The 17,696-nt window shown below is 39.2% G+C and overlaps 2 protein-coding genes across 6 annotated transcripts in view; one reads left to right on the top strand and one right to left on the bottom strand.

Annotated features, from left to right (window-relative positions):
- The window catches only part of DCUN1D3 (defective in cullin neddylation 1 domain containing 3), a 37,610-nt gene extending 26,831 nt beyond the window's left edge, over positions 1-10,779 (top strand). For all 5 annotated transcript variants that reach the window (XM_074201343.1, XM_074201347.1, XM_074201344.1 and 2 more), the window contains 2 exons: positions 2,305-2,837; positions 5,395-10,779. In XM_074201343.1, the coding sequence (XP_074057444.1) occupies positions 2,407-2,837; positions 5,395-5,890 (927 nt within the window). In that variant the 5' untranslated portion in view covers positions 2,305-2,406 and the 3' untranslated portion in view covers positions 5,891-10,779. The remainder of the gene's footprint in view (positions 1-2,304; positions 2,838-5,394) is intronic.
- REXO5 (RNA exonuclease 5) overlaps positions 8,854-17,696 on the bottom strand; it is a 54,866-nt gene continuing 46,023 nt past the window's right edge. Inside the window, exon 20 of the mRNA XM_074201341.1 lies at positions 8,854-13,894. Within this exon, the coding sequence (XP_074057442.1) occupies positions 13,879-13,894 (16 nt within the window). The 3' untranslated portion in view covers positions 8,854-13,878. The remainder of the gene's footprint in view (positions 13,895-17,696) is intronic.

Below are 17,696 nucleotides of genomic sequence, written 5' to 3'. Positions count from 1 at the left end.
CTTGACAGAAATAGGGAGGTTAAAATACAGTTGGAAATGTTTGGAGAGCAGGAGAAGATAAAGGCAATCTATGTAGATTCAGCAGTCATCCAGATAGACATGCTTACTATCCATGGGTACTGATGTAGTCACCAAAAGAATAGACAGAGAGGAAAAAAACTGGGCTAGAAGCCTGGGCTACATGAAGGATAAAGGAGAGGGCATGAATGATGATCTGACTAAAAAAACTAGAAACAGTCAAATAGGTTTCCATCACAAGGAGGTCAGAAGAGTCACCACAGTCAAGATCTTGTTTGCTGGGTGCTGGATGTGCTCCCTGGCATATCCAAAAATCAACTAATTCAGAGCCTCTGATGTGAAAATTGGGACCTGGTGTGTCATATAAAGACAGGAAACCCCTTATTGAGTGCTGCAAGCTTAGCTCAGCAGCAGGAAGAGAGCAATGTATGCTGGTGAGTCAGAGGGCTTGGAAATTGGAGTTGACAGTTTGTAAGCATGTGGGATTTGTGTAAGTTTACTCCTTTTGTTTCTTTCAGCAGTGCTCCAGTCTTTGGAAACACAAATCTGGCAACCAGACCCTCCACATGGTCTAATCTCTTGTGTTTTGAGTTGACAAAGCAGATTTACCAGTTGCTTCCCATGTGTGATATATGCTCCCACTAAATAACCTCAGATTTCAAAATTGTTTCCCATCTAATAGTGTTTGGACACTTTTCTTAATCACCTCCTCCCCACATCCCTACCCCTCCCCAAAAGAGGTTTTTTACACCAAAAACCATTTAGTTTTTCACTCTTGACTTCAAAAACCTAGCAAAGGTCTGGCATTTATCTGGTAAAAGACATACATAGCTATGCTTTGAGGAGACACCTTGATGTGATTAAATTTTCAAAAAGAAGGTATTCTGGTCTTCATATTAAAATTATTTTATACTTAAGAAAGCTGTCTATAAGGAATATGAATAAATCTGTGTTTATCCAGGCATTTCTTGAGACTTCCAGGAAATGATGAAGTTAAAATCTTGAGCAGAACACAGATTTTCCTTTTTTGAATCATGTGTTGAAGTTGAGGGAAACTAGAATCCTCCTTGAGCTTTTTCTGAGGAATGGCACAGTATTTTGAACCCTGAGGAAGATTGAGCTAATTTAGACCCTGATTTAACTCTAATTAAATGGCCTTCCTCCTTTTTCATCAGTGTTTGTTCCCTGGCCAGTTTAAAAGAGCAAGTTCTGGACATGGCATTCTAAAAGTTATGTTTTGAGTGGCTGCATTTAACCCAGAGGTTGGCACCTTTTCAGAAAAGAATTGAGTTGTATCAATTACTGGTACCCATTTTTTACCGAGTAGGCTGGGAACAGAGAAATTGCCCCCTCACATAAACTTACCAATTAGAGAAACACATGATTTAGTTAGTATCCCTTTAAAAAGTGCATTTGCCTGGAGGGTGAGCCTATCTACCCTGTCTACTTAAGTATTTGTTACTTTAATCAGTTATAAACCTTTCCAAAATCTAGCAGATATTAGCTATATAGGAAATAGTGAATGGAGGAGAGGAAAAAAGCCTAGGGGGTTCTGTGGACTTGGGGTGAGATCCTATAATGAGGGGGCTTTGAGCTGCAGGATGGTTTGAGAGCATTGTGTAAGAAGGTGAAGACAAGCAACTTTAATATTCTCCAGTGCCCTGGCAGAGACTTCATGCCATTGAACATGATGATCTCACCTGTCTGAATTTATAATTAGCCATATTCTGTTTTACTCTAGGCACTTTCCTTTTCTTCCCACTTCCCACAAGAAAGAAATACAGAATATTTAAGGAGTTAGAACCTATAAGTTAATCCTTATAGTTGAAGTCTTTTGGAGTTTTTGTTACTTTGCAGACTAAAGCCCAAATAACATTTTTATATACTGTAGAGTTGGCACATTAGTTATTTCCTCTGGAATATTTCTAGGTTGGAGTAGACTTCCTTGATGAAGTCTACATATGAATCAAACTCTTTGTAACCTATGTTACAGTAAGAATTTTAGGAATTTCCTTTATTAGTTCCTTTAAGGTACTGTAGTCACTGAGAGAACTACATTTACAAGGTGAAGTAGCAAAGCTGGCTTGTAAATAGATGTGGTGGTAATTGGTATACATAGTCAGTATTTAATTTAGTTGCTTGTTGAGAAAGAATAATATACCTATTAAGATGTTTTTTGGGGGGGTTGGGGAGACAGTGTGGTCTTTAGAACACTTCATGCCTTTCAGATTTTGTGCTGTGTTTTTCTCATACATCGAGGCAACTAACTCTTCAAATTGTGTCTAGGTGGTTTGTTTCCTGTCGATGGAATGTTGAGGCACGCTGGCCAGCATCAGAGAGGCTGTCCAATTAGAAGGGGGCCGCTATAAAGGCTGGGCCACCTGCACCATGGGCCAGTGTGTCACCAAATGCAAGAATCCATCATCTACATTAGGCAGCAAAAATGGAGATCGGGATCCCAGCGGAAAATCCCATAGTAAGCGCAGTGGGAGTCACCGAGATGACCACACACCAACTTGTGGAAAGCCTGGTGGTGACATCCTTGTCAATGGGACAAAGAAGGCAGAGGCAGCCTCTGAGCCATGTCAGTTTCCAACATCATCTGGAGATGCCAGGAGGGATCCTGAGTCCAATACAGAGGAGTCTTCCCTGCAGAGGATGGAGGAACTCTTTAGGCGTTATAAGGATGATCGAGAAGAGGCAATTTTGGAGGAAGGCATGGAACGCTTCTGTAATGATCTATGTGTTGATCCCACAGAATTTAAAGTGCTGGTTTTAGCTTGGAAATTCCAGGCTGCTACCATGTGCAAGTTCACAAGGTTGGTGAGAAGCACTTTGTGTTTGGATTTTAGGGTGGGGAGGATAAGAGGAAGGACTTAAGGGAGTTACTGTAGAGAGGCAGAAGGAAGAACTGGAATGGAATGTGGGAGATCAAGCTTCAAGTTTGGTTCTTTGCTTTTAGGCAGTAGGGTCATGAGTAAGTCATTTTACAGTTTTGTCTCACTGATTTCCTAAAATTGGTATGAGACTTAAGAGTGAAGATTAACAAACTCAAGTTGTTTTTTCCTATGCAAATACATGCATCTTATCCATTAAAGTTTGCTAATACATAAGTGCCTCAGATGGACATTCTCAAAGATTAAACCAAAAGTCTCAGTTCTCACAGGTCTACAAAGATGGAAAGGTGCTCAGTCCTTTGCTAATATTTTCCCCAACTGACATAATTTTTATTTAATGTTCTCTCATTTTGAACAATTAGTGGCAATGACTAGTCACTATTAGCTGTGCAACTAGGTGGTGCAGTGGGTAAGCACTGGGTCCAGAGACATGAAGATTAGGATTCAGATCTGGCCCCAGACACTTACTAGCTATGTCCCTTGGCAAGTCTCCAACTGTCAAATGGGAATGATAGTAATAATAGCCCCTATCTCCCAGGGTTATTGTGAGGATTAAATGAGATAATAATTGTAAAGTGCTTAACACAGTACCTGGCACACAGTAGGAACTTAAACCACCGTCACTTTCTTTCAGTCCTTTCCTTCTTCACAGAACTAACATCTCTTTCATCTATTAAATCTATGAGCCTAGAATGAGCAGTTTATTTGTAGTTAGGGAAAGGGAGAATGACCACATATTATATTCTAGTTCCTGGAGATTATCTCTCCTGAGAGGTAGTGGTAGACTAACATCATATCCCTTTAGGGTAGGGATAACTGCAAAAAATGACACCCTCAATCCCTAGGATATTCATAGTAGTTCTTAAGTGTTTTCCTATTCATGATATTCCCAGGAGGGAGGGAATTTCAGAAACTCTTTCCTATGCTGACATGTACTGAAATTCATTCAGAATACTAATTTCACACCTACCCTTCAGGGGAGCTAAATGAAAATGCAGAATCATTCTTTTTCATATCAGAAGTTCTAAATTAGTTGGTCTTTGCTGGGGAGCAAGCACCCAGCAAACAAGATCTTAGCCATAGTATCACTTCTATAGAAACCCATTTGACTATTTCTTCTTGGTTTCTTTAGCCAGCTCCTCATTTATTTCCTCTCCCCTTTATTTCAGTGTACCCCAGGTTTCTTGCCTAAGGCTTTTTTCTCTGTTTTTCTGATGATCTCACCAATACCCATGACTAGTTAGGATGTCTACTTGGATTATTCCTGAGTCTATCTGATCTCCAGACATTTCCATTATTCCCTATTTCTGTGCCAGTATCCTTGTCACCTAGGTTTGAAACCTTGCTCTTCACTCTCCCTCAATCCCCATATCTAGTCAGTTGACAAAACCTATTGATGTTTTACAAACAAAATCTTTAATATACATTTTTTTCCTCTCCACTCACACAACCACTGCCTTAAATTATCTAGTGAGTCTGAGCATCTATGAAGCACTTACTGTATGTCAGGCATTGGGAATTCAAAGAGAGTCAGATAATAGTCCTTCCTTTCAAGGAGATCACAACCCTCGATGACTTCTTGCAGAACTATGTAATACCTTCCTAATTTACTTCCTACTTTCACTTTGTTCTCTACAATCCATCTTCCACACAGCTGCTGCCTATGAACACAGGTGTAATCATGTCATTTCCCCTTCAAAGAGGCTTCAGCAATTTATTGTTTCTGTGGTGAAGTAAAAATAAAACCCTTCCCATCTTGCTCTAATCTGCCTTTCCAGGCTGATTTCATATTATTCCCTCTCAAGCAGATTATATTTCAGACAAACTGACTTACTTGATATTCCTCATACACAGTATTCTTTTTTTAGTTTTTGCAAGGCAATGGGGTTAAGGGACTTGCCCAAGGCCACAGCTAGGTAATTATTAAGTGTCTAAGGCTGGATTTGAACTCAGGTATTCCTGATTCCAGGGCCAGTGCTCTACCCACTGGGCCACCTAGCTGCCCCCCTCAGCTAGGTAAAATTATTAAGTGTCTGAAGCTGAATTTGAACTCAGGTACTCCTGACTCCAGGGCCGGTGCTCTATCCACTGTGACACCTAGACACCCATACAGTATTCTTTCTCCCATCTTTGTCAGGTTGATCTCCACTTGGGAATGCATTTCCTTTTCATTTTTGCTTTGTAGAAACCTGTAATTTAGCATTTAATTTCCCTGATGCCTTCAGTTGTTAATGCTTTCTCTATCCTCTTCCCCATTACTTCATATTTATTTTGTTATAATTTGTTTTTTCTTATTATCTATCTATGTACATGTTGATTTTGCCTAAATTTAGAGGGCATATTTTTTGTTTAGATTTTTGTATCCTCATTCTTTTTTGCTTAAAAAATACTTATTGAATTAAATTGAACTCTGAGTGGATCCTTTAATGGAAAATCTGAATGTGTTTTGATGATGCCTTTTTTCTATTTCCCTTTATAGGAAGGAATTTTTTGAGGGCTGCAAAGCCATAAGTGCAGACAGCATTGATGGAATTTGTGCTCGGTTCCCCAGTCTCTTAAACGAAGCCAAACAAGAAGATAAGTTCAAGGATCTTTACCGATTTACATTTCAGTTTGGTCTGGACTCTGAAGAAGGGCAGAGGTCACTGCATCGGGAAATAGCCATTGCCCTTTGGAAGCTTGTCTTTACTCAAAACAATCCCCCTGTATTGGACCAGTGGTTACACTTCCTAACTGAGAATCCCTCGGGAGTCAAGGGAATCTCCCGGGATACATGGAACATGTTCCTAAACTTTACTCAGGTGATCGGACCCGACCTCAGTAACTACAGTGAAGATGAGGCCTGGCCTAGTCTCTTTGATACTTTTGTGGAATGGGAGATGGAGCGAAGGAAAAAGGGAGAGGAATCAAAATGTCTGACAACTTCAGACACAGAGAGCCTGTGTCAGGAGGAGCAGACTTACCAGTATGTGTGAGCAGCTGTGACAGAAGCCCTTGCTGTCTGTTGTCCTTCAGCCAGTGGAGAACTTGGAACTTTCTGGAAATTACTGAGGATCCGGATATTTTCTACTTTACACCTTTCTCTGCCTTGTATTTGAAAGGGCTCTAAAATGCTGTATCATGTTTTAGGCACTTTCTTCATTTTTGGTTATTCTTTTTAAACAATTTTTTTTTTGGTCCTGAAATATTTGACCCTGGCTACATGTTGTGTAATTTTTTTAAAGCCTTCAGATAGAATAAGTCTGCCATTTCTTGCACAATTTAGATTTTTGGGGGGTGGGGTTTGGGAGGGTTAGGTTGAATTAACATTACAAAATGATACAGTGCCAGATCTCAGTTTTGCATACTACATTTTCAGGGCAGGTCTGTACTGTGTGTAGTGCTGTTTACATGGTTGAATTTAGGTTGTAATAATTATTTTACAAGATTTACACAGAGTTGAATAGCAGTGTTAACTGTTAACCACTTTGCGTTAATTCCCAGACAATTTGAAGCTCTAAAAACAAAGGAAAACAATTTGCAGTCTGGTGAAATCCTATTTTAAGCTAATTCAGTAGAAACCCTAATTTTTTCTCCCTGTTCATTCCTTCACCCAATATATTATATAGTTTATTCATCGACATGCTGTGCCTGTCATTCAAGTGAGCGGTTTCTAATACATTGTACTGAAAACCACTTAAACGTCAAATGCAGAGAAAGCAGTGCTACCTCAGTTTTGCTGGAAGTAGACCTCTTTGATAGTTTTCTGTCTTTGATGAAGTTGCTGTATTTTCATGTTCTAAGTGGAAATACTTTTTTTTTTATTTGACTCGGAGCCAAAGGTTCTGTTCCCCATGGTTGGCAAACTCTGTGCCCACTGGCCAACTAACTTGAAGGAAAACTGTGGTATGGAGCTCTGCTTGAATTTTTATTTTGATCTCTCAAGTATCATCAGCTTACTTGTCTGGCAAGTGCAAGAAGCCTGAGTTGGCTCAATGCTGCCAAACATGTTTGAAAGTGTGTTTAATGGTTAAACTCTTATGCCCTCTCCCTTCTTGCTGCAGCAATGTTGTCACCTGACCCAGTGAGTTATTTATTATCTTTTTTTTTATGTTGGGCTCATTTGGGGTGACGTGATGACTGTTTAGGTTTACATAAATTTCCCTCCCTCTCCTCTGAAATTTCTTAGGTTCTTTGCCTGTTTAAACTGGTTTGTAAAATGGGAAGCAGCCTTTAGGGTGCAGAGTGTGTGGGGGAAGGTGGGTGTTTGGAATGAAGGAGGCTTTTTAAAGGTTGTGGATAGAGCCTTTGAATTCTGGAATCAGAATTTGGACCATTTTCATAAAAGAGGGGATGGATTCTTGTAGCTTTTTCTTTTCCCAGAACATAGTCCTGGTGATCTTTATGATAGATTTGGATAAATCTTAGGGTGACTGATCTCCCAGACTGGGCCTTGAGGAACAGGTTTCTTGTCCAAGCCTAATCCCAGTGGAGGGATCATTTCTTTCTTATATTTTGGTTTTAATAAATTAGTTTGGTAAGGAAAAGAGGATGGCACTGGGGACTCAACAACAGTGTACACATCTGCTTCCGATGCTTTTGAACTGATTCAAAAGAGAATCTGTCAAGTGAAAACTTTTTATGCCCTTTTATAGTAAAATTTAAGCCCATTTTCTGCCCATGTGCTGCACATCATTTGGCTTGGGCATGGTCTGTTCATTTTTAGCTCTCAGTACCTCTTCTAGAGGGCTTAAACTTCTATCTTTGCAGGAATGATGTTTTGTGGAGTTTCTGCAGTGAATGTTTTTCTATTGAACTTCCATTTTGTATTGAAATTTTTTAAAGCCCTGAACTTGACAAGCTTCCTTTAAAGAAAAGAGAGAGAGAAGGGGGGTGGGGGGGAATCTACATTTTAAAACTACCACAGAGTGAATAGGTCCTAGGGGGAGGAGTATGGTAAGACTGAAGGGAATTTGACTGATTCCCTGAATTAGCCACAGCTGAGCCTCGTGGCTACTTAGCTGAGACCAGCGTCACTGCAGGCCTTCTACTGCCTAGCGGGTTTGGTAGGTTTAATTTCAATTTTAAGACTGTACTCCCTTTGCCTGAAAATGCTAGTGAAGACCATAGGGCGCTCTTCCCATTTCAGCTTGTTTTACCAGTCCCTAATTCTTGAAGTGCAATCTCAGGCATTGTTTGAACAGGTAGGCACAGTTGCTTCTAGGGGAGCAGAGCTCATCACATCCCACAAGCAGCAGTCCAGTTAAAAAAGGGGGGGTGAGGAAAGCCATAAGAATCCTCTAGACCCTAGAGGGATTGGATTTCCTTCCTAGCCTAAAAAGAAGGCATTCCGTATAGATGTACTGTATTATGGGTTTGGTTTTAGTTTTATTTTAAATAAAGTTTTTTCAGAGGAGCCATTTTTTTAAAAAAATATTTTTAATGAACCATTCGTTATAAAAATGTAACACAAAAGCAGTTCAGATTGCAAATGAGCCAGAAAATGGAGTGTTAAGTCAAGTACATGCTGTTCCTACCTCCCCATTTTGTGTCCCTATTGTACAGCAAGGAGTTAAGATGTGTCTGTATTAGTTCTGGGTTGATTGTGGTCATGAATAAAGTTAAGCATAGGCTTTTATGTTAAGATCCCTCTCTCTGGGGGTGTGACTTTGTTGTTTCTGCTTCTTGGAAATGAAAAGTTCATTACTATTAACTCGACATGAAAATGAACTTGAATAATGGCTGAATTGTGTTTCTTCAGATTAATTAAAAAATATAGAAAGCCTGTATATGCATAGCATTGGGACACTGCAAATTCTGAGGCACCTAAACAGCAACAGACAGAAGTTGATGTAAGACCCCATGGTATTTTGGAAACCATTAGGAACTTTTGAGTGTGGCTAATTACAACTTAATACATTTTGGGAAACTTGATTTTTGACAAATTGCTTGTGATCTATGAGCTAGTGGTTTTTTTTTTTACTAGGACACTAGTATGAGAGGAAGTTTTGACATTGATTATCCTTTCTTTTGTCCCTAAGAAATGGGACACAATTGAATTACATTGCCACCTCAGTACTAAAATGATATTCATTTTAGATCCAAGCAGCCTGGCTCTCTCCCACCTTTCTTTTAATAGTTTGGGAGCTTGTGGGTGAGTTGAAACCAAGAATCTACATCAGTTAAATTTGATAAAGGAACATGTTTTAACCATTAGTGATTGGAAGGTGAAATGCTTGTATTAGGTCAAACTGGAATTAAGTGGCAATAAAAATGTACATCATCACTTGACCCAGAAAAATCTTACTGAGAAGTGCAGTATTTTCAATGTTATGCTTACTTAAGAGAGGGACACTCTAACCTCCTTTAAAAAGGAAGGGTACAACTGTGCAGTATTAGGCTATCTCTGAAATGTTGCTGACCTCTCCCAGATGGTGGTGCCAAAATTTGTTCCTGGTATAGGGTGCTGGTAGGAGGGAGGCCTGGTTGGTTTGTTTTCACAGGCCTGTATTGTTTATCCAGTTTTCCTGGAAAAAGTCAACTCTGAAATTGTTACGTTAATAGTGCATTTTAGTTATGCAAAAATGTCTACTGGGAGTGGTGACCAACCCCAAAAATTTCTTGCTTAAAAAACAAGATAGATCCTGTATCTCAAAGAAGAGCAATATCATTGATTTGTCATATTTAAATGTTGAGTATACAGATCCATGGTGTCATTGGTGGGAAGAATAGAGTACAACATGAAGGTAGACCCAAATGTAAAATAAAGGCTGGGAGCTGATTTTTGATCTATTATTTGCTTCACTGTTTGCCCTCTTTCTTTTATAACTGGCTAATAGTGTTTTGAATTAGACTCTCAGTAATTCCCTCTTAGGGGGAGTTCAGCAGTATCTTGACTGAAGAAGTTTGCTGAAATGTTCATCTAAATCCATCTGATCCCAATAAAAGATTACTCATTTTTATCCATTTTATTTATGGACTCTATACAAGTTTTCACATAATTTATCTTTCTGTTGTGCTGTAATTGGAGCATTCAGTCAGTGGTTTTCAAGTTGGCCTGGCCTTCAGGGCTGCCTTTCTTTGAGGAATAGCCGTTTTTGCTTTGAGTGTGTTTGGAACAAAACCTGATGTTGGAGCACCTGATGTTTTAAGGAAGGTATGCAGAATTGATGTAACCCTTGGGTCCTGTTTCTGATGCAGATCCTGGATTATCTTAGTCTCTTTGCAGGCCTGCCTCTGTTCCTCTGAAGTGCACCCTAAATTCCATAGATAATATTCTTACCCCCTCATTCCACTCCCCATCTTGGAAATTTCCAAGGGATGGTACTTAGCAATTGCTGCAGTTCATTCCTGATAAATACAAATTGGTTTGCTTGTTTTTTTGGGTTTTGTTGGGAGAAATTCTTTCCTAAAGCCATTGCCATCTTCACCCATCCCTGTCCTGCCATGCAAATCCCTTGGGTCTATATGGTCACTCACTTCTTAACCTGTTGCACTAATGGGCACAGTTTTGTTTCAAAGAGAAATTTGAAGCAATAGGCAACAGGGCTTGGACAGATTAGTCCTGCAAACAACTTGCCTTAATCTGTTGGGTAGATTAGTTTATCACTATTGTTGTAATCCTCCACCTTTATGTATTTTTAATGGTTTTTTGATAAGTGTATCCTTTACTTCAAGGTTGTACAAACTGTTGAAAAGCTACCTTTTGTGTTTTCTGCATTGTTGCACTCTTCAAATGGCCCTTTTTAATATGTTTGTTACCTTGTTACACATATTGTCTTTGGTGTCTACACTATTTTCCCCCTTAAATGTATTTTATTTGAAGGTTACCTGCTGTTGAATTTAATAAATTTGTTTACTTGATTATTGCCATTGATGCAGAACAGTCAATTAGTAAAGTTTTTTTTTTTTATTCTGGGCTTACAAAAAAGGAGTCTGTGATGGCGAAAAGGGGAATGGCTGGATTTGTGACTTTAAGTGTATCATTCTTCCCAAAGGCCATAGAGTTAGAGTGGGAAAGGACCTTACAGGTCACCTAGTTTAGTTTAGCTCCCTCATTTTACAGAGAACCCAAAACTCAGCTGAAATGACTTTTACCTATGTCATTGAGGTAATAAAGTGACAAAGATGGGATTTGAATTCATATCCTGACTACAGATTCCATTCATTATCCCATTGCTTATTGGCACACATTACCACCCCTCTCTGAACTGGTCAACAGACTTAGAGAATTGTCATAAGTAGAAAATGTATTCCCCTCTGGCCAATTTAGAGGTAATCACTTTGTGGAGGGTCGCCCCAATGTGTACCATAATGTCACATTGGAGTTCAGACTGTTGTGAAAGAAGCAGCAGTTCTTATACTTAAGAAAAATAGTCCTATTCATGGGGAGTCCTTTTAGATCCTAGTCCCTTTTATAATGAATCATTCTCAGATGTTACCACCCTGGCCAGCCATCTATATTTGTCCTAGTCACTTCTGGTGGATCTATGGGGTGTCATTCTTGGAACCCTATAGTCTTGGTGGGAGGTTTATGTTTCAATTATTTGGAGGGTATGTTTCTGTAGATCAGAATGTCAAACATTCCCATTGGCCCAAATTGGATTAAAATGTAACTAGAAAGTTGTTAATAAAATAAAAATACAGTAAAACATAGAAAAAATATATAAACCATTAGTGGGCTGCTTTCCCCCCATACAACCTTAGTTTCCCCGCCCCCCTCTCTTACATAACCCAAATTCAGCATTAACTGAAAGTCTCATAAGTTTACTATTTTCCCTTAGTTGAAGATGTTGCCTGGAAACTTTTTCTCAGTTGACTTTTAGACTTGAATCTGTTTCATAACTCTTGCATTTCTGTTTCTAATATTTGTCTTTCATTTTTGAAGACAACCACATCAGGGAGGTGATACCATGACATCCACATGAATTGGAGTGAGTGGGTGCTGTGCTAAATCACCAGCTTCACTTTCTCCTCCAGAACCATCTGGGTCCAGTGGCCAGGTATGAATCAGGACAACTGGAGTTTTTTCTGGATGAGAGGCAAGCAGGGGTTAGTGACTTGCCCAAGGTCTGAGGCTGGATTTGAATCCCCGTTGTCCTGACTCCAAGGCCAGTGCTCTATCCACTGAGCCACCTAGATGCTCCCACTTTTCTTTCTATAATATTTGAGAATATCAGTTACAGAAACCCAGGGCTAATATAGACTAAATTGAAGTTTGTTTGCTTCATGCTGAAGTGGCAAAAACCATTTTTGCTGTTTGCCTGGCACATTGGAGGTAATTCCGAGATTTGTCACCATGCTGTATAGTAATCCAGATCTAGAACTGGAAGGGACCTTTGAATATTTCCCTATTGTACAGATGAAACTGAGGCACAGAGGTATGTCCTCCGAGGTGGGACTTGAACCCAGATCTTTCTGACTTCTTGGATAATAGTTGATGTGTCAGTCACTTCACAACTTTAAAGAACTTTTCATATTGTTCTCATTTAATGCTCCTAGCATCCTTATGCAATTAGTACTGGTGTTATTTCCATTTTATAGGTGAGGAGACAGCTTGAGGGGTCATGACTGACTTTGATTTTGATGGTATGATAGAAACCTGCCATTTTCAGGCAATACTCTATGGGCCCCTAGTAAAGTGCCTCTTCACAGCAAATGCTCTACCTGTATGACTTCTGGCAGTGGAGGAGGTGCGTGCAGCCAACAGCGACCGCTTTGTTTGCCATTTTGTGTTGAAGGATCACCGTGGGGACCATGAGCTCATAGGTAACTCTGCCAGGTGCTTCGATAAATGGGTAGAATGCAGCAAACTTGGCCACTGTAGACTTTGATGATAGGGGACCGGAAAGGGGAGAGGAGCTCTGACTAACTTAGGTTCTGTTACTGAGGTGCCAAAGAAAGAATCCCTCCAGCTGCACCTTTCTCTTTACAAGCCCAAGGCCATATGCTAGACTTGGAAAATAACAGCAAATAAGTCATTTGGCTTCTCTAACCAAATATGGGGAACAAGGGACTAGAGAAGAAATATTTATGCAGTGCCTCCAAATGTTGTCTTCCCCACCCCACCTCCCCAACCCAAACAAGAAGCTGGTTCTCTCGCAGCTGCGTTGGCTAGGTCTAACAGCAGAGCCTTGGCTTTTTTGAATTGGCTTAAAGGGCGTGGGAGGGAAACAGGAACACAACTCATTTGTGAATGGAATGTGCTTTCTGAAGAGTCGAAGTGGCAGTTTTGGCTTCTAAAAGGTGGGAGCTGCAAAGAACAGGCTATACACTTCAGGGCAAGAGATCTGATCAGGCCCTGTTGTTTAGGATCTTGTAGGTATAATTACATGGCCTGTGAAAACCACTGGAGGTGTCCACTTGTTTTTTGTCCAAGGTAAATGCCACCACCTCTTTGCCAGTCCAAAAGCAATCCTCTTCTCAGTAGTCCATAAATTAAGACCACTGTTAATGCTTAAGGTGTGCAGAAAAGGGGAGGAGCACAGTGCTGCAATATAGATCCTTTACTGAAAATCAAGATAATTTTGGGCAAAAAAGTACCTGTAATATAAAAGGGATTGGTTTGGGGGAAATGTGTGGAGAAAACTGACATAGTCCAGAGACTTGGGTTGTAGTCTTGGCCTGATGGAAATCATGTGGTCTAGAAAAGGAGAGGAGGGGGCCTTTCAGAGATCACTAGCTAGAAGAACAGTAATTTTAAGAGGCCAGAAAAGCAGTGATTTGCTTAAGGTCACATAAGTATTAAAAGTAGCAAAAGGATAGTTTAGTTCTTCTGACTTCAAAAATAATAGTATACCCGGCTTGGGTTAAGTCTCTTGATAGTAACAGTGATAATAATAAACAGAAGTTGACATTTCTATAGTATTTAAGTTTGCAAAGTACTTTACAAACTTTTATTTGATCATTTCCTCACAATCTTGGGAGGTAGGTATTATTCCCCTTTTACAGCTGAAGAAACAGGCTCATGTGACTGAAGTGGAACTCAAATCCAGCTCTTCCTGAGGGTATATGGGGAAAAAAAAAATCACTGCTGACTTCTTGCTTTATCCTGGTGCTGCCTCTTTATTTTGGCTGCAGGACCCTGCAAACTGCTGCACTCCAAATTTTTTGCTTCTCTTTTTTGCATTATCCATCTTTAACACTCAGGAATCATGGATAAGAAGACAGATTCCTCCCTTTCCTCCTTCTCTAAGTATCTCATTTGTGTCCTGAGTTTTTTTTTTTGTTATTGTTTTAATAAATATAAGTACTACAGGGGAAATTTGTGGGGATGGAGAGGAGGCAAGAGTATCATGGAAGGAATAAGGTACCTGTGCTACAAAGGTTTCTTAAAGGTTATTCCTAATCTGACATAATTCTCTCTTCTCCATTCCATTTTATACAACTACAGAACTGATATTCCTTAAACAAAGGACTTATATTTTCCCTTCCCAAGAAACTTCAGTTGCTTCGAGGATAAAATACAAATTCCCTAGAGGATATTTAAAGACCTGCAGAGAGGCAATGGAAAAGAATACATGGGTTCAAATCCTGCCTCTCAACATCTGGGCCTTGGTTTCCTCATCCATAAAAGAGATTAGAATAAATAGCCTCCAGCTTCACCTGGATGGTCCACCCCATCTTTTCCAATCTGGTCATACCCCTTCACATTCAAAACTGATCTGATGGTTCTCTACATGCAATGTTTTTATCTGCCCTTTTTGCATCTTTGCATAGGTGGTCCCATATGCCTTTTCTTTTCTTCCTCATCTTCCCCTTTGGGATCTTCTGTAATCCTTCATATTACCTCCTACAGAGAGGTAATAACTACAATAACTTGGTATTTTATTTTGTATTCAGTTAGGTATTTACATGTCATTTCCCTCCAATACTTTGTAAACTCCATGAAGGTGAGGGCAGTTTCATTGTTATTTTTAAATTTTCACACTTGTTATAATGCCACACATGGTAGGTACATAATAAATACTTGAAGTAATTCAAGATCCCCTTCCACCTGGTCCTCTTCCCTCCCGTACCTTCTTATTTTTAAAGTTAATTCAGTTTTGAGAATAGTTCTGGCTAAGATGGCAGAGAGAAGACAGGCCCTATGCTAAGGTCTCCCTATCTTCTCTCATATATAATATGAAACAAACCTCTTAATAGAAATTTGATCGACAAAACCCAGAAAGAGAAGCTAGGAGAACACCTACCTCAAGGTCTGTCTTTGGGGATCATGGGTGAGCCAGGTGCAGAGAGCCAGTGGGGGTGGGGTGAGAGCTGGACTAACCTAAGATCAGCCCTGGAGGCTTTTGCTGTGGGAACTGCTCAGAGAAACAACTGGAGAGTGGAGGAGTTGGCAGTGGGACTGACCGTCTGGGGTTTACCAGAAGGGCTGAAGGGCAAGTTCCAGCCTCTAGCACCCCCTACTGGCTGACCCACTTGAGTTACTAAACCCAGTGAATAAAGCCTCTAGGGATCCCAACAACAAACCTCTGTGAACCTCCCTCAACACAAGATCTTAGGAAAATGAAGAAAGACCAGCTGAAGGGGGGGGTCCATAGAAAAATTCCTAGAAGGAAAAGACCCTCAGAGAGACCTAGAACCTCTGAGGAGAATATGATCTGGTCTCCAGCACAGAAAGATTTTCTTGATGAAATCAGGAAGGAGTTTAAAAATTAATTGGAAAATTTGAGAAAAGAAACCCATACAACAAGAAAACAAATCCTTGGAAAATACAGTTGGACAAATGGAAAAACAAAATAATTCAAAACTTCAGTTGGTCAAATGGAAAACTCTTAGGAAAAATAGAATTGACCAACTGGAAAAGGAGTTGCAAAAGGCAAATTCTTCTCTTAAAGAAAGAATGGAATCTGTGGAAATCAATGACTTCATGAGACAACAAAAATTGAAAAAATTGAAAAAATAGAAGAAAATGTAAAATATCTCATCAGCAAAACCACTGACCTGGAGAATGGATCGAGGAGAGATAACCTAATAATTATTGGTCTTCCAGAAAATATTGAAAAGAGAGAAAAGCCTGTTTTCAATATTACAGGATTTAGTAATGGGAAACTGCTCTGATATCATAGAAACAGAGGGCAAAATAGTTATTGAAAGAATACATCGATCCCCTCCAGAAAGAGATCCTAAAATGAAAACACCAAGGAATGTTGTGGCCAAATTCCAGAACTATCAGATAAAAGAGAAAATCCTGCAAGTAGCCAGAAAGAAACAATTTGGACACCAAGGAGCCACAGTAAGAATTGCACAGGGCCTGGCAGCATTAACATTAAGGGACTGAAGGGCCTGGAATGCAATATTCCAAAAAGCAAGGGAGTTTGGAATGCAGCCAAAAATTCATTATCTGGCAAAACTGAGCCTTCTCTTCCAGGGCAAAAAATGGACATTTAATGAAATAGGAGACTTCCAACTTTTCCTGATGAAAAGACCAGAGCTTAATAGAAAAAAGAAGAAATGTTAGCTTCAGCAATAAGAGAAGAAAAATCGAAGGAATTAGAGTAGGGAAGGAAGAGACAAAACTCTCATTCTTTGCAGATGACTTGATGGTATACCTAGAGGATCCCAAAAAAATCATCTTAAAAACTACAAAAAATAATTAGCAATTTTATCAAGGTCACAGGATATAAAATAAACTCTCATAAATCCTCAACATTTCTATATATGACTAGCAAGATGCAGAAGAAAGAACTAGAAAGACAATATAAAATACCTGGAAGTCTACCTGTCAAGGCAGACTCAGAAACTTTTTGAAAAGAATAACAAAACACTTCTCACACAAAAAAATATCAACTGCTCATGGCTAGGCTGAACAAATCCAATTAAAAATGACAATTTTACCAAAATTAAACTACTTGTTTAATGTCCAATGAATCAAAATTCCAAGAAATTACTTTAATGAATTAGAAAAAATTATAAGTAAATTCATATGTAGAAATAAAGTCAAGAATCTCTAGGGATTTAACAAAAAAAAGTGCAAAATAAGGTTGGCTTAGCCCTACCAGACCTAAAATTAAAAGCATCAGTCATCAAAACTGTCTGGTAATGGCTAAGAAATAAGAGTGGTGGAGCAGTGGCATAGACTAGGTGCAATAGCAGGAATTGATTATAGTAATCTGCTGTTTGATAAACCCAGAGTCCAGCTATTGTGATAAAAACTCTCTCTTTGATAAAAAACAATGTTGGGAAAATTGGAAATTAGTATGACTGAAATTTGGATTACACCAACACCTTACACCCTATATCAAGATAAGATCAAAATAGATACAGGATCTAGACATAAAAAACTAATATAGGAGATTAAGGAATAGTTTACCTGTCAGCTCTATGGAAAGGGCAGCAGTTTATGATCAAGGAATAGATGGAGAACAACATTAAAAATAAACTAGACAGTTTTGATTACATTAAATTTTTTTTTTTAGGATTTTGCAAGGCAAATGGGGTTAAGTGGCTTGCCCAAGGCCACACAGCTAAGTAATTATTAAGTGTATGAGACCAGATTTGAACCCAGGAACTCCTGACTCAGGGCCGGTGCTTTATCCACTGTGCCACCTAGCCACTCCTTAATTACATTAAAATAAAAAGCTCTTGCACAAAGCCACTGTAACCAAGATCAAAAGAAATGTAGTAAATTGGGAAACAATTTTTACAGCTAGTATTTCTGACAAAGGATAAAAATATACAGAGAACTGAGTCAAATTAAAAAAAAAGAGCCATTTCCCAATTGACAAATGGTCAAAGGATATACAAAGGCAATTTACATGAGGAAATCAAAGGGATCCAGTCATATGAAAAATTGCTCTA

The sequence above is a fragment of the Macrotis lagotis genome, chromosome X, assembly GCF_037893015.1.
Source record: "Macrotis lagotis isolate mMagLag1 chromosome X, bilby.v1.9.chrom.fasta, whole genome shotgun sequence".
NCBI classification, from domain to species: domain Eukaryota; kingdom Metazoa; phylum Chordata; class Mammalia; order Peramelemorphia; family Peramelidae; genus Macrotis; species Macrotis lagotis.
The sequence above is the reverse complement of the archived record's forward strand: the minus strand, read 5'-3'. Positions and strand labels throughout refer to the sequence as shown.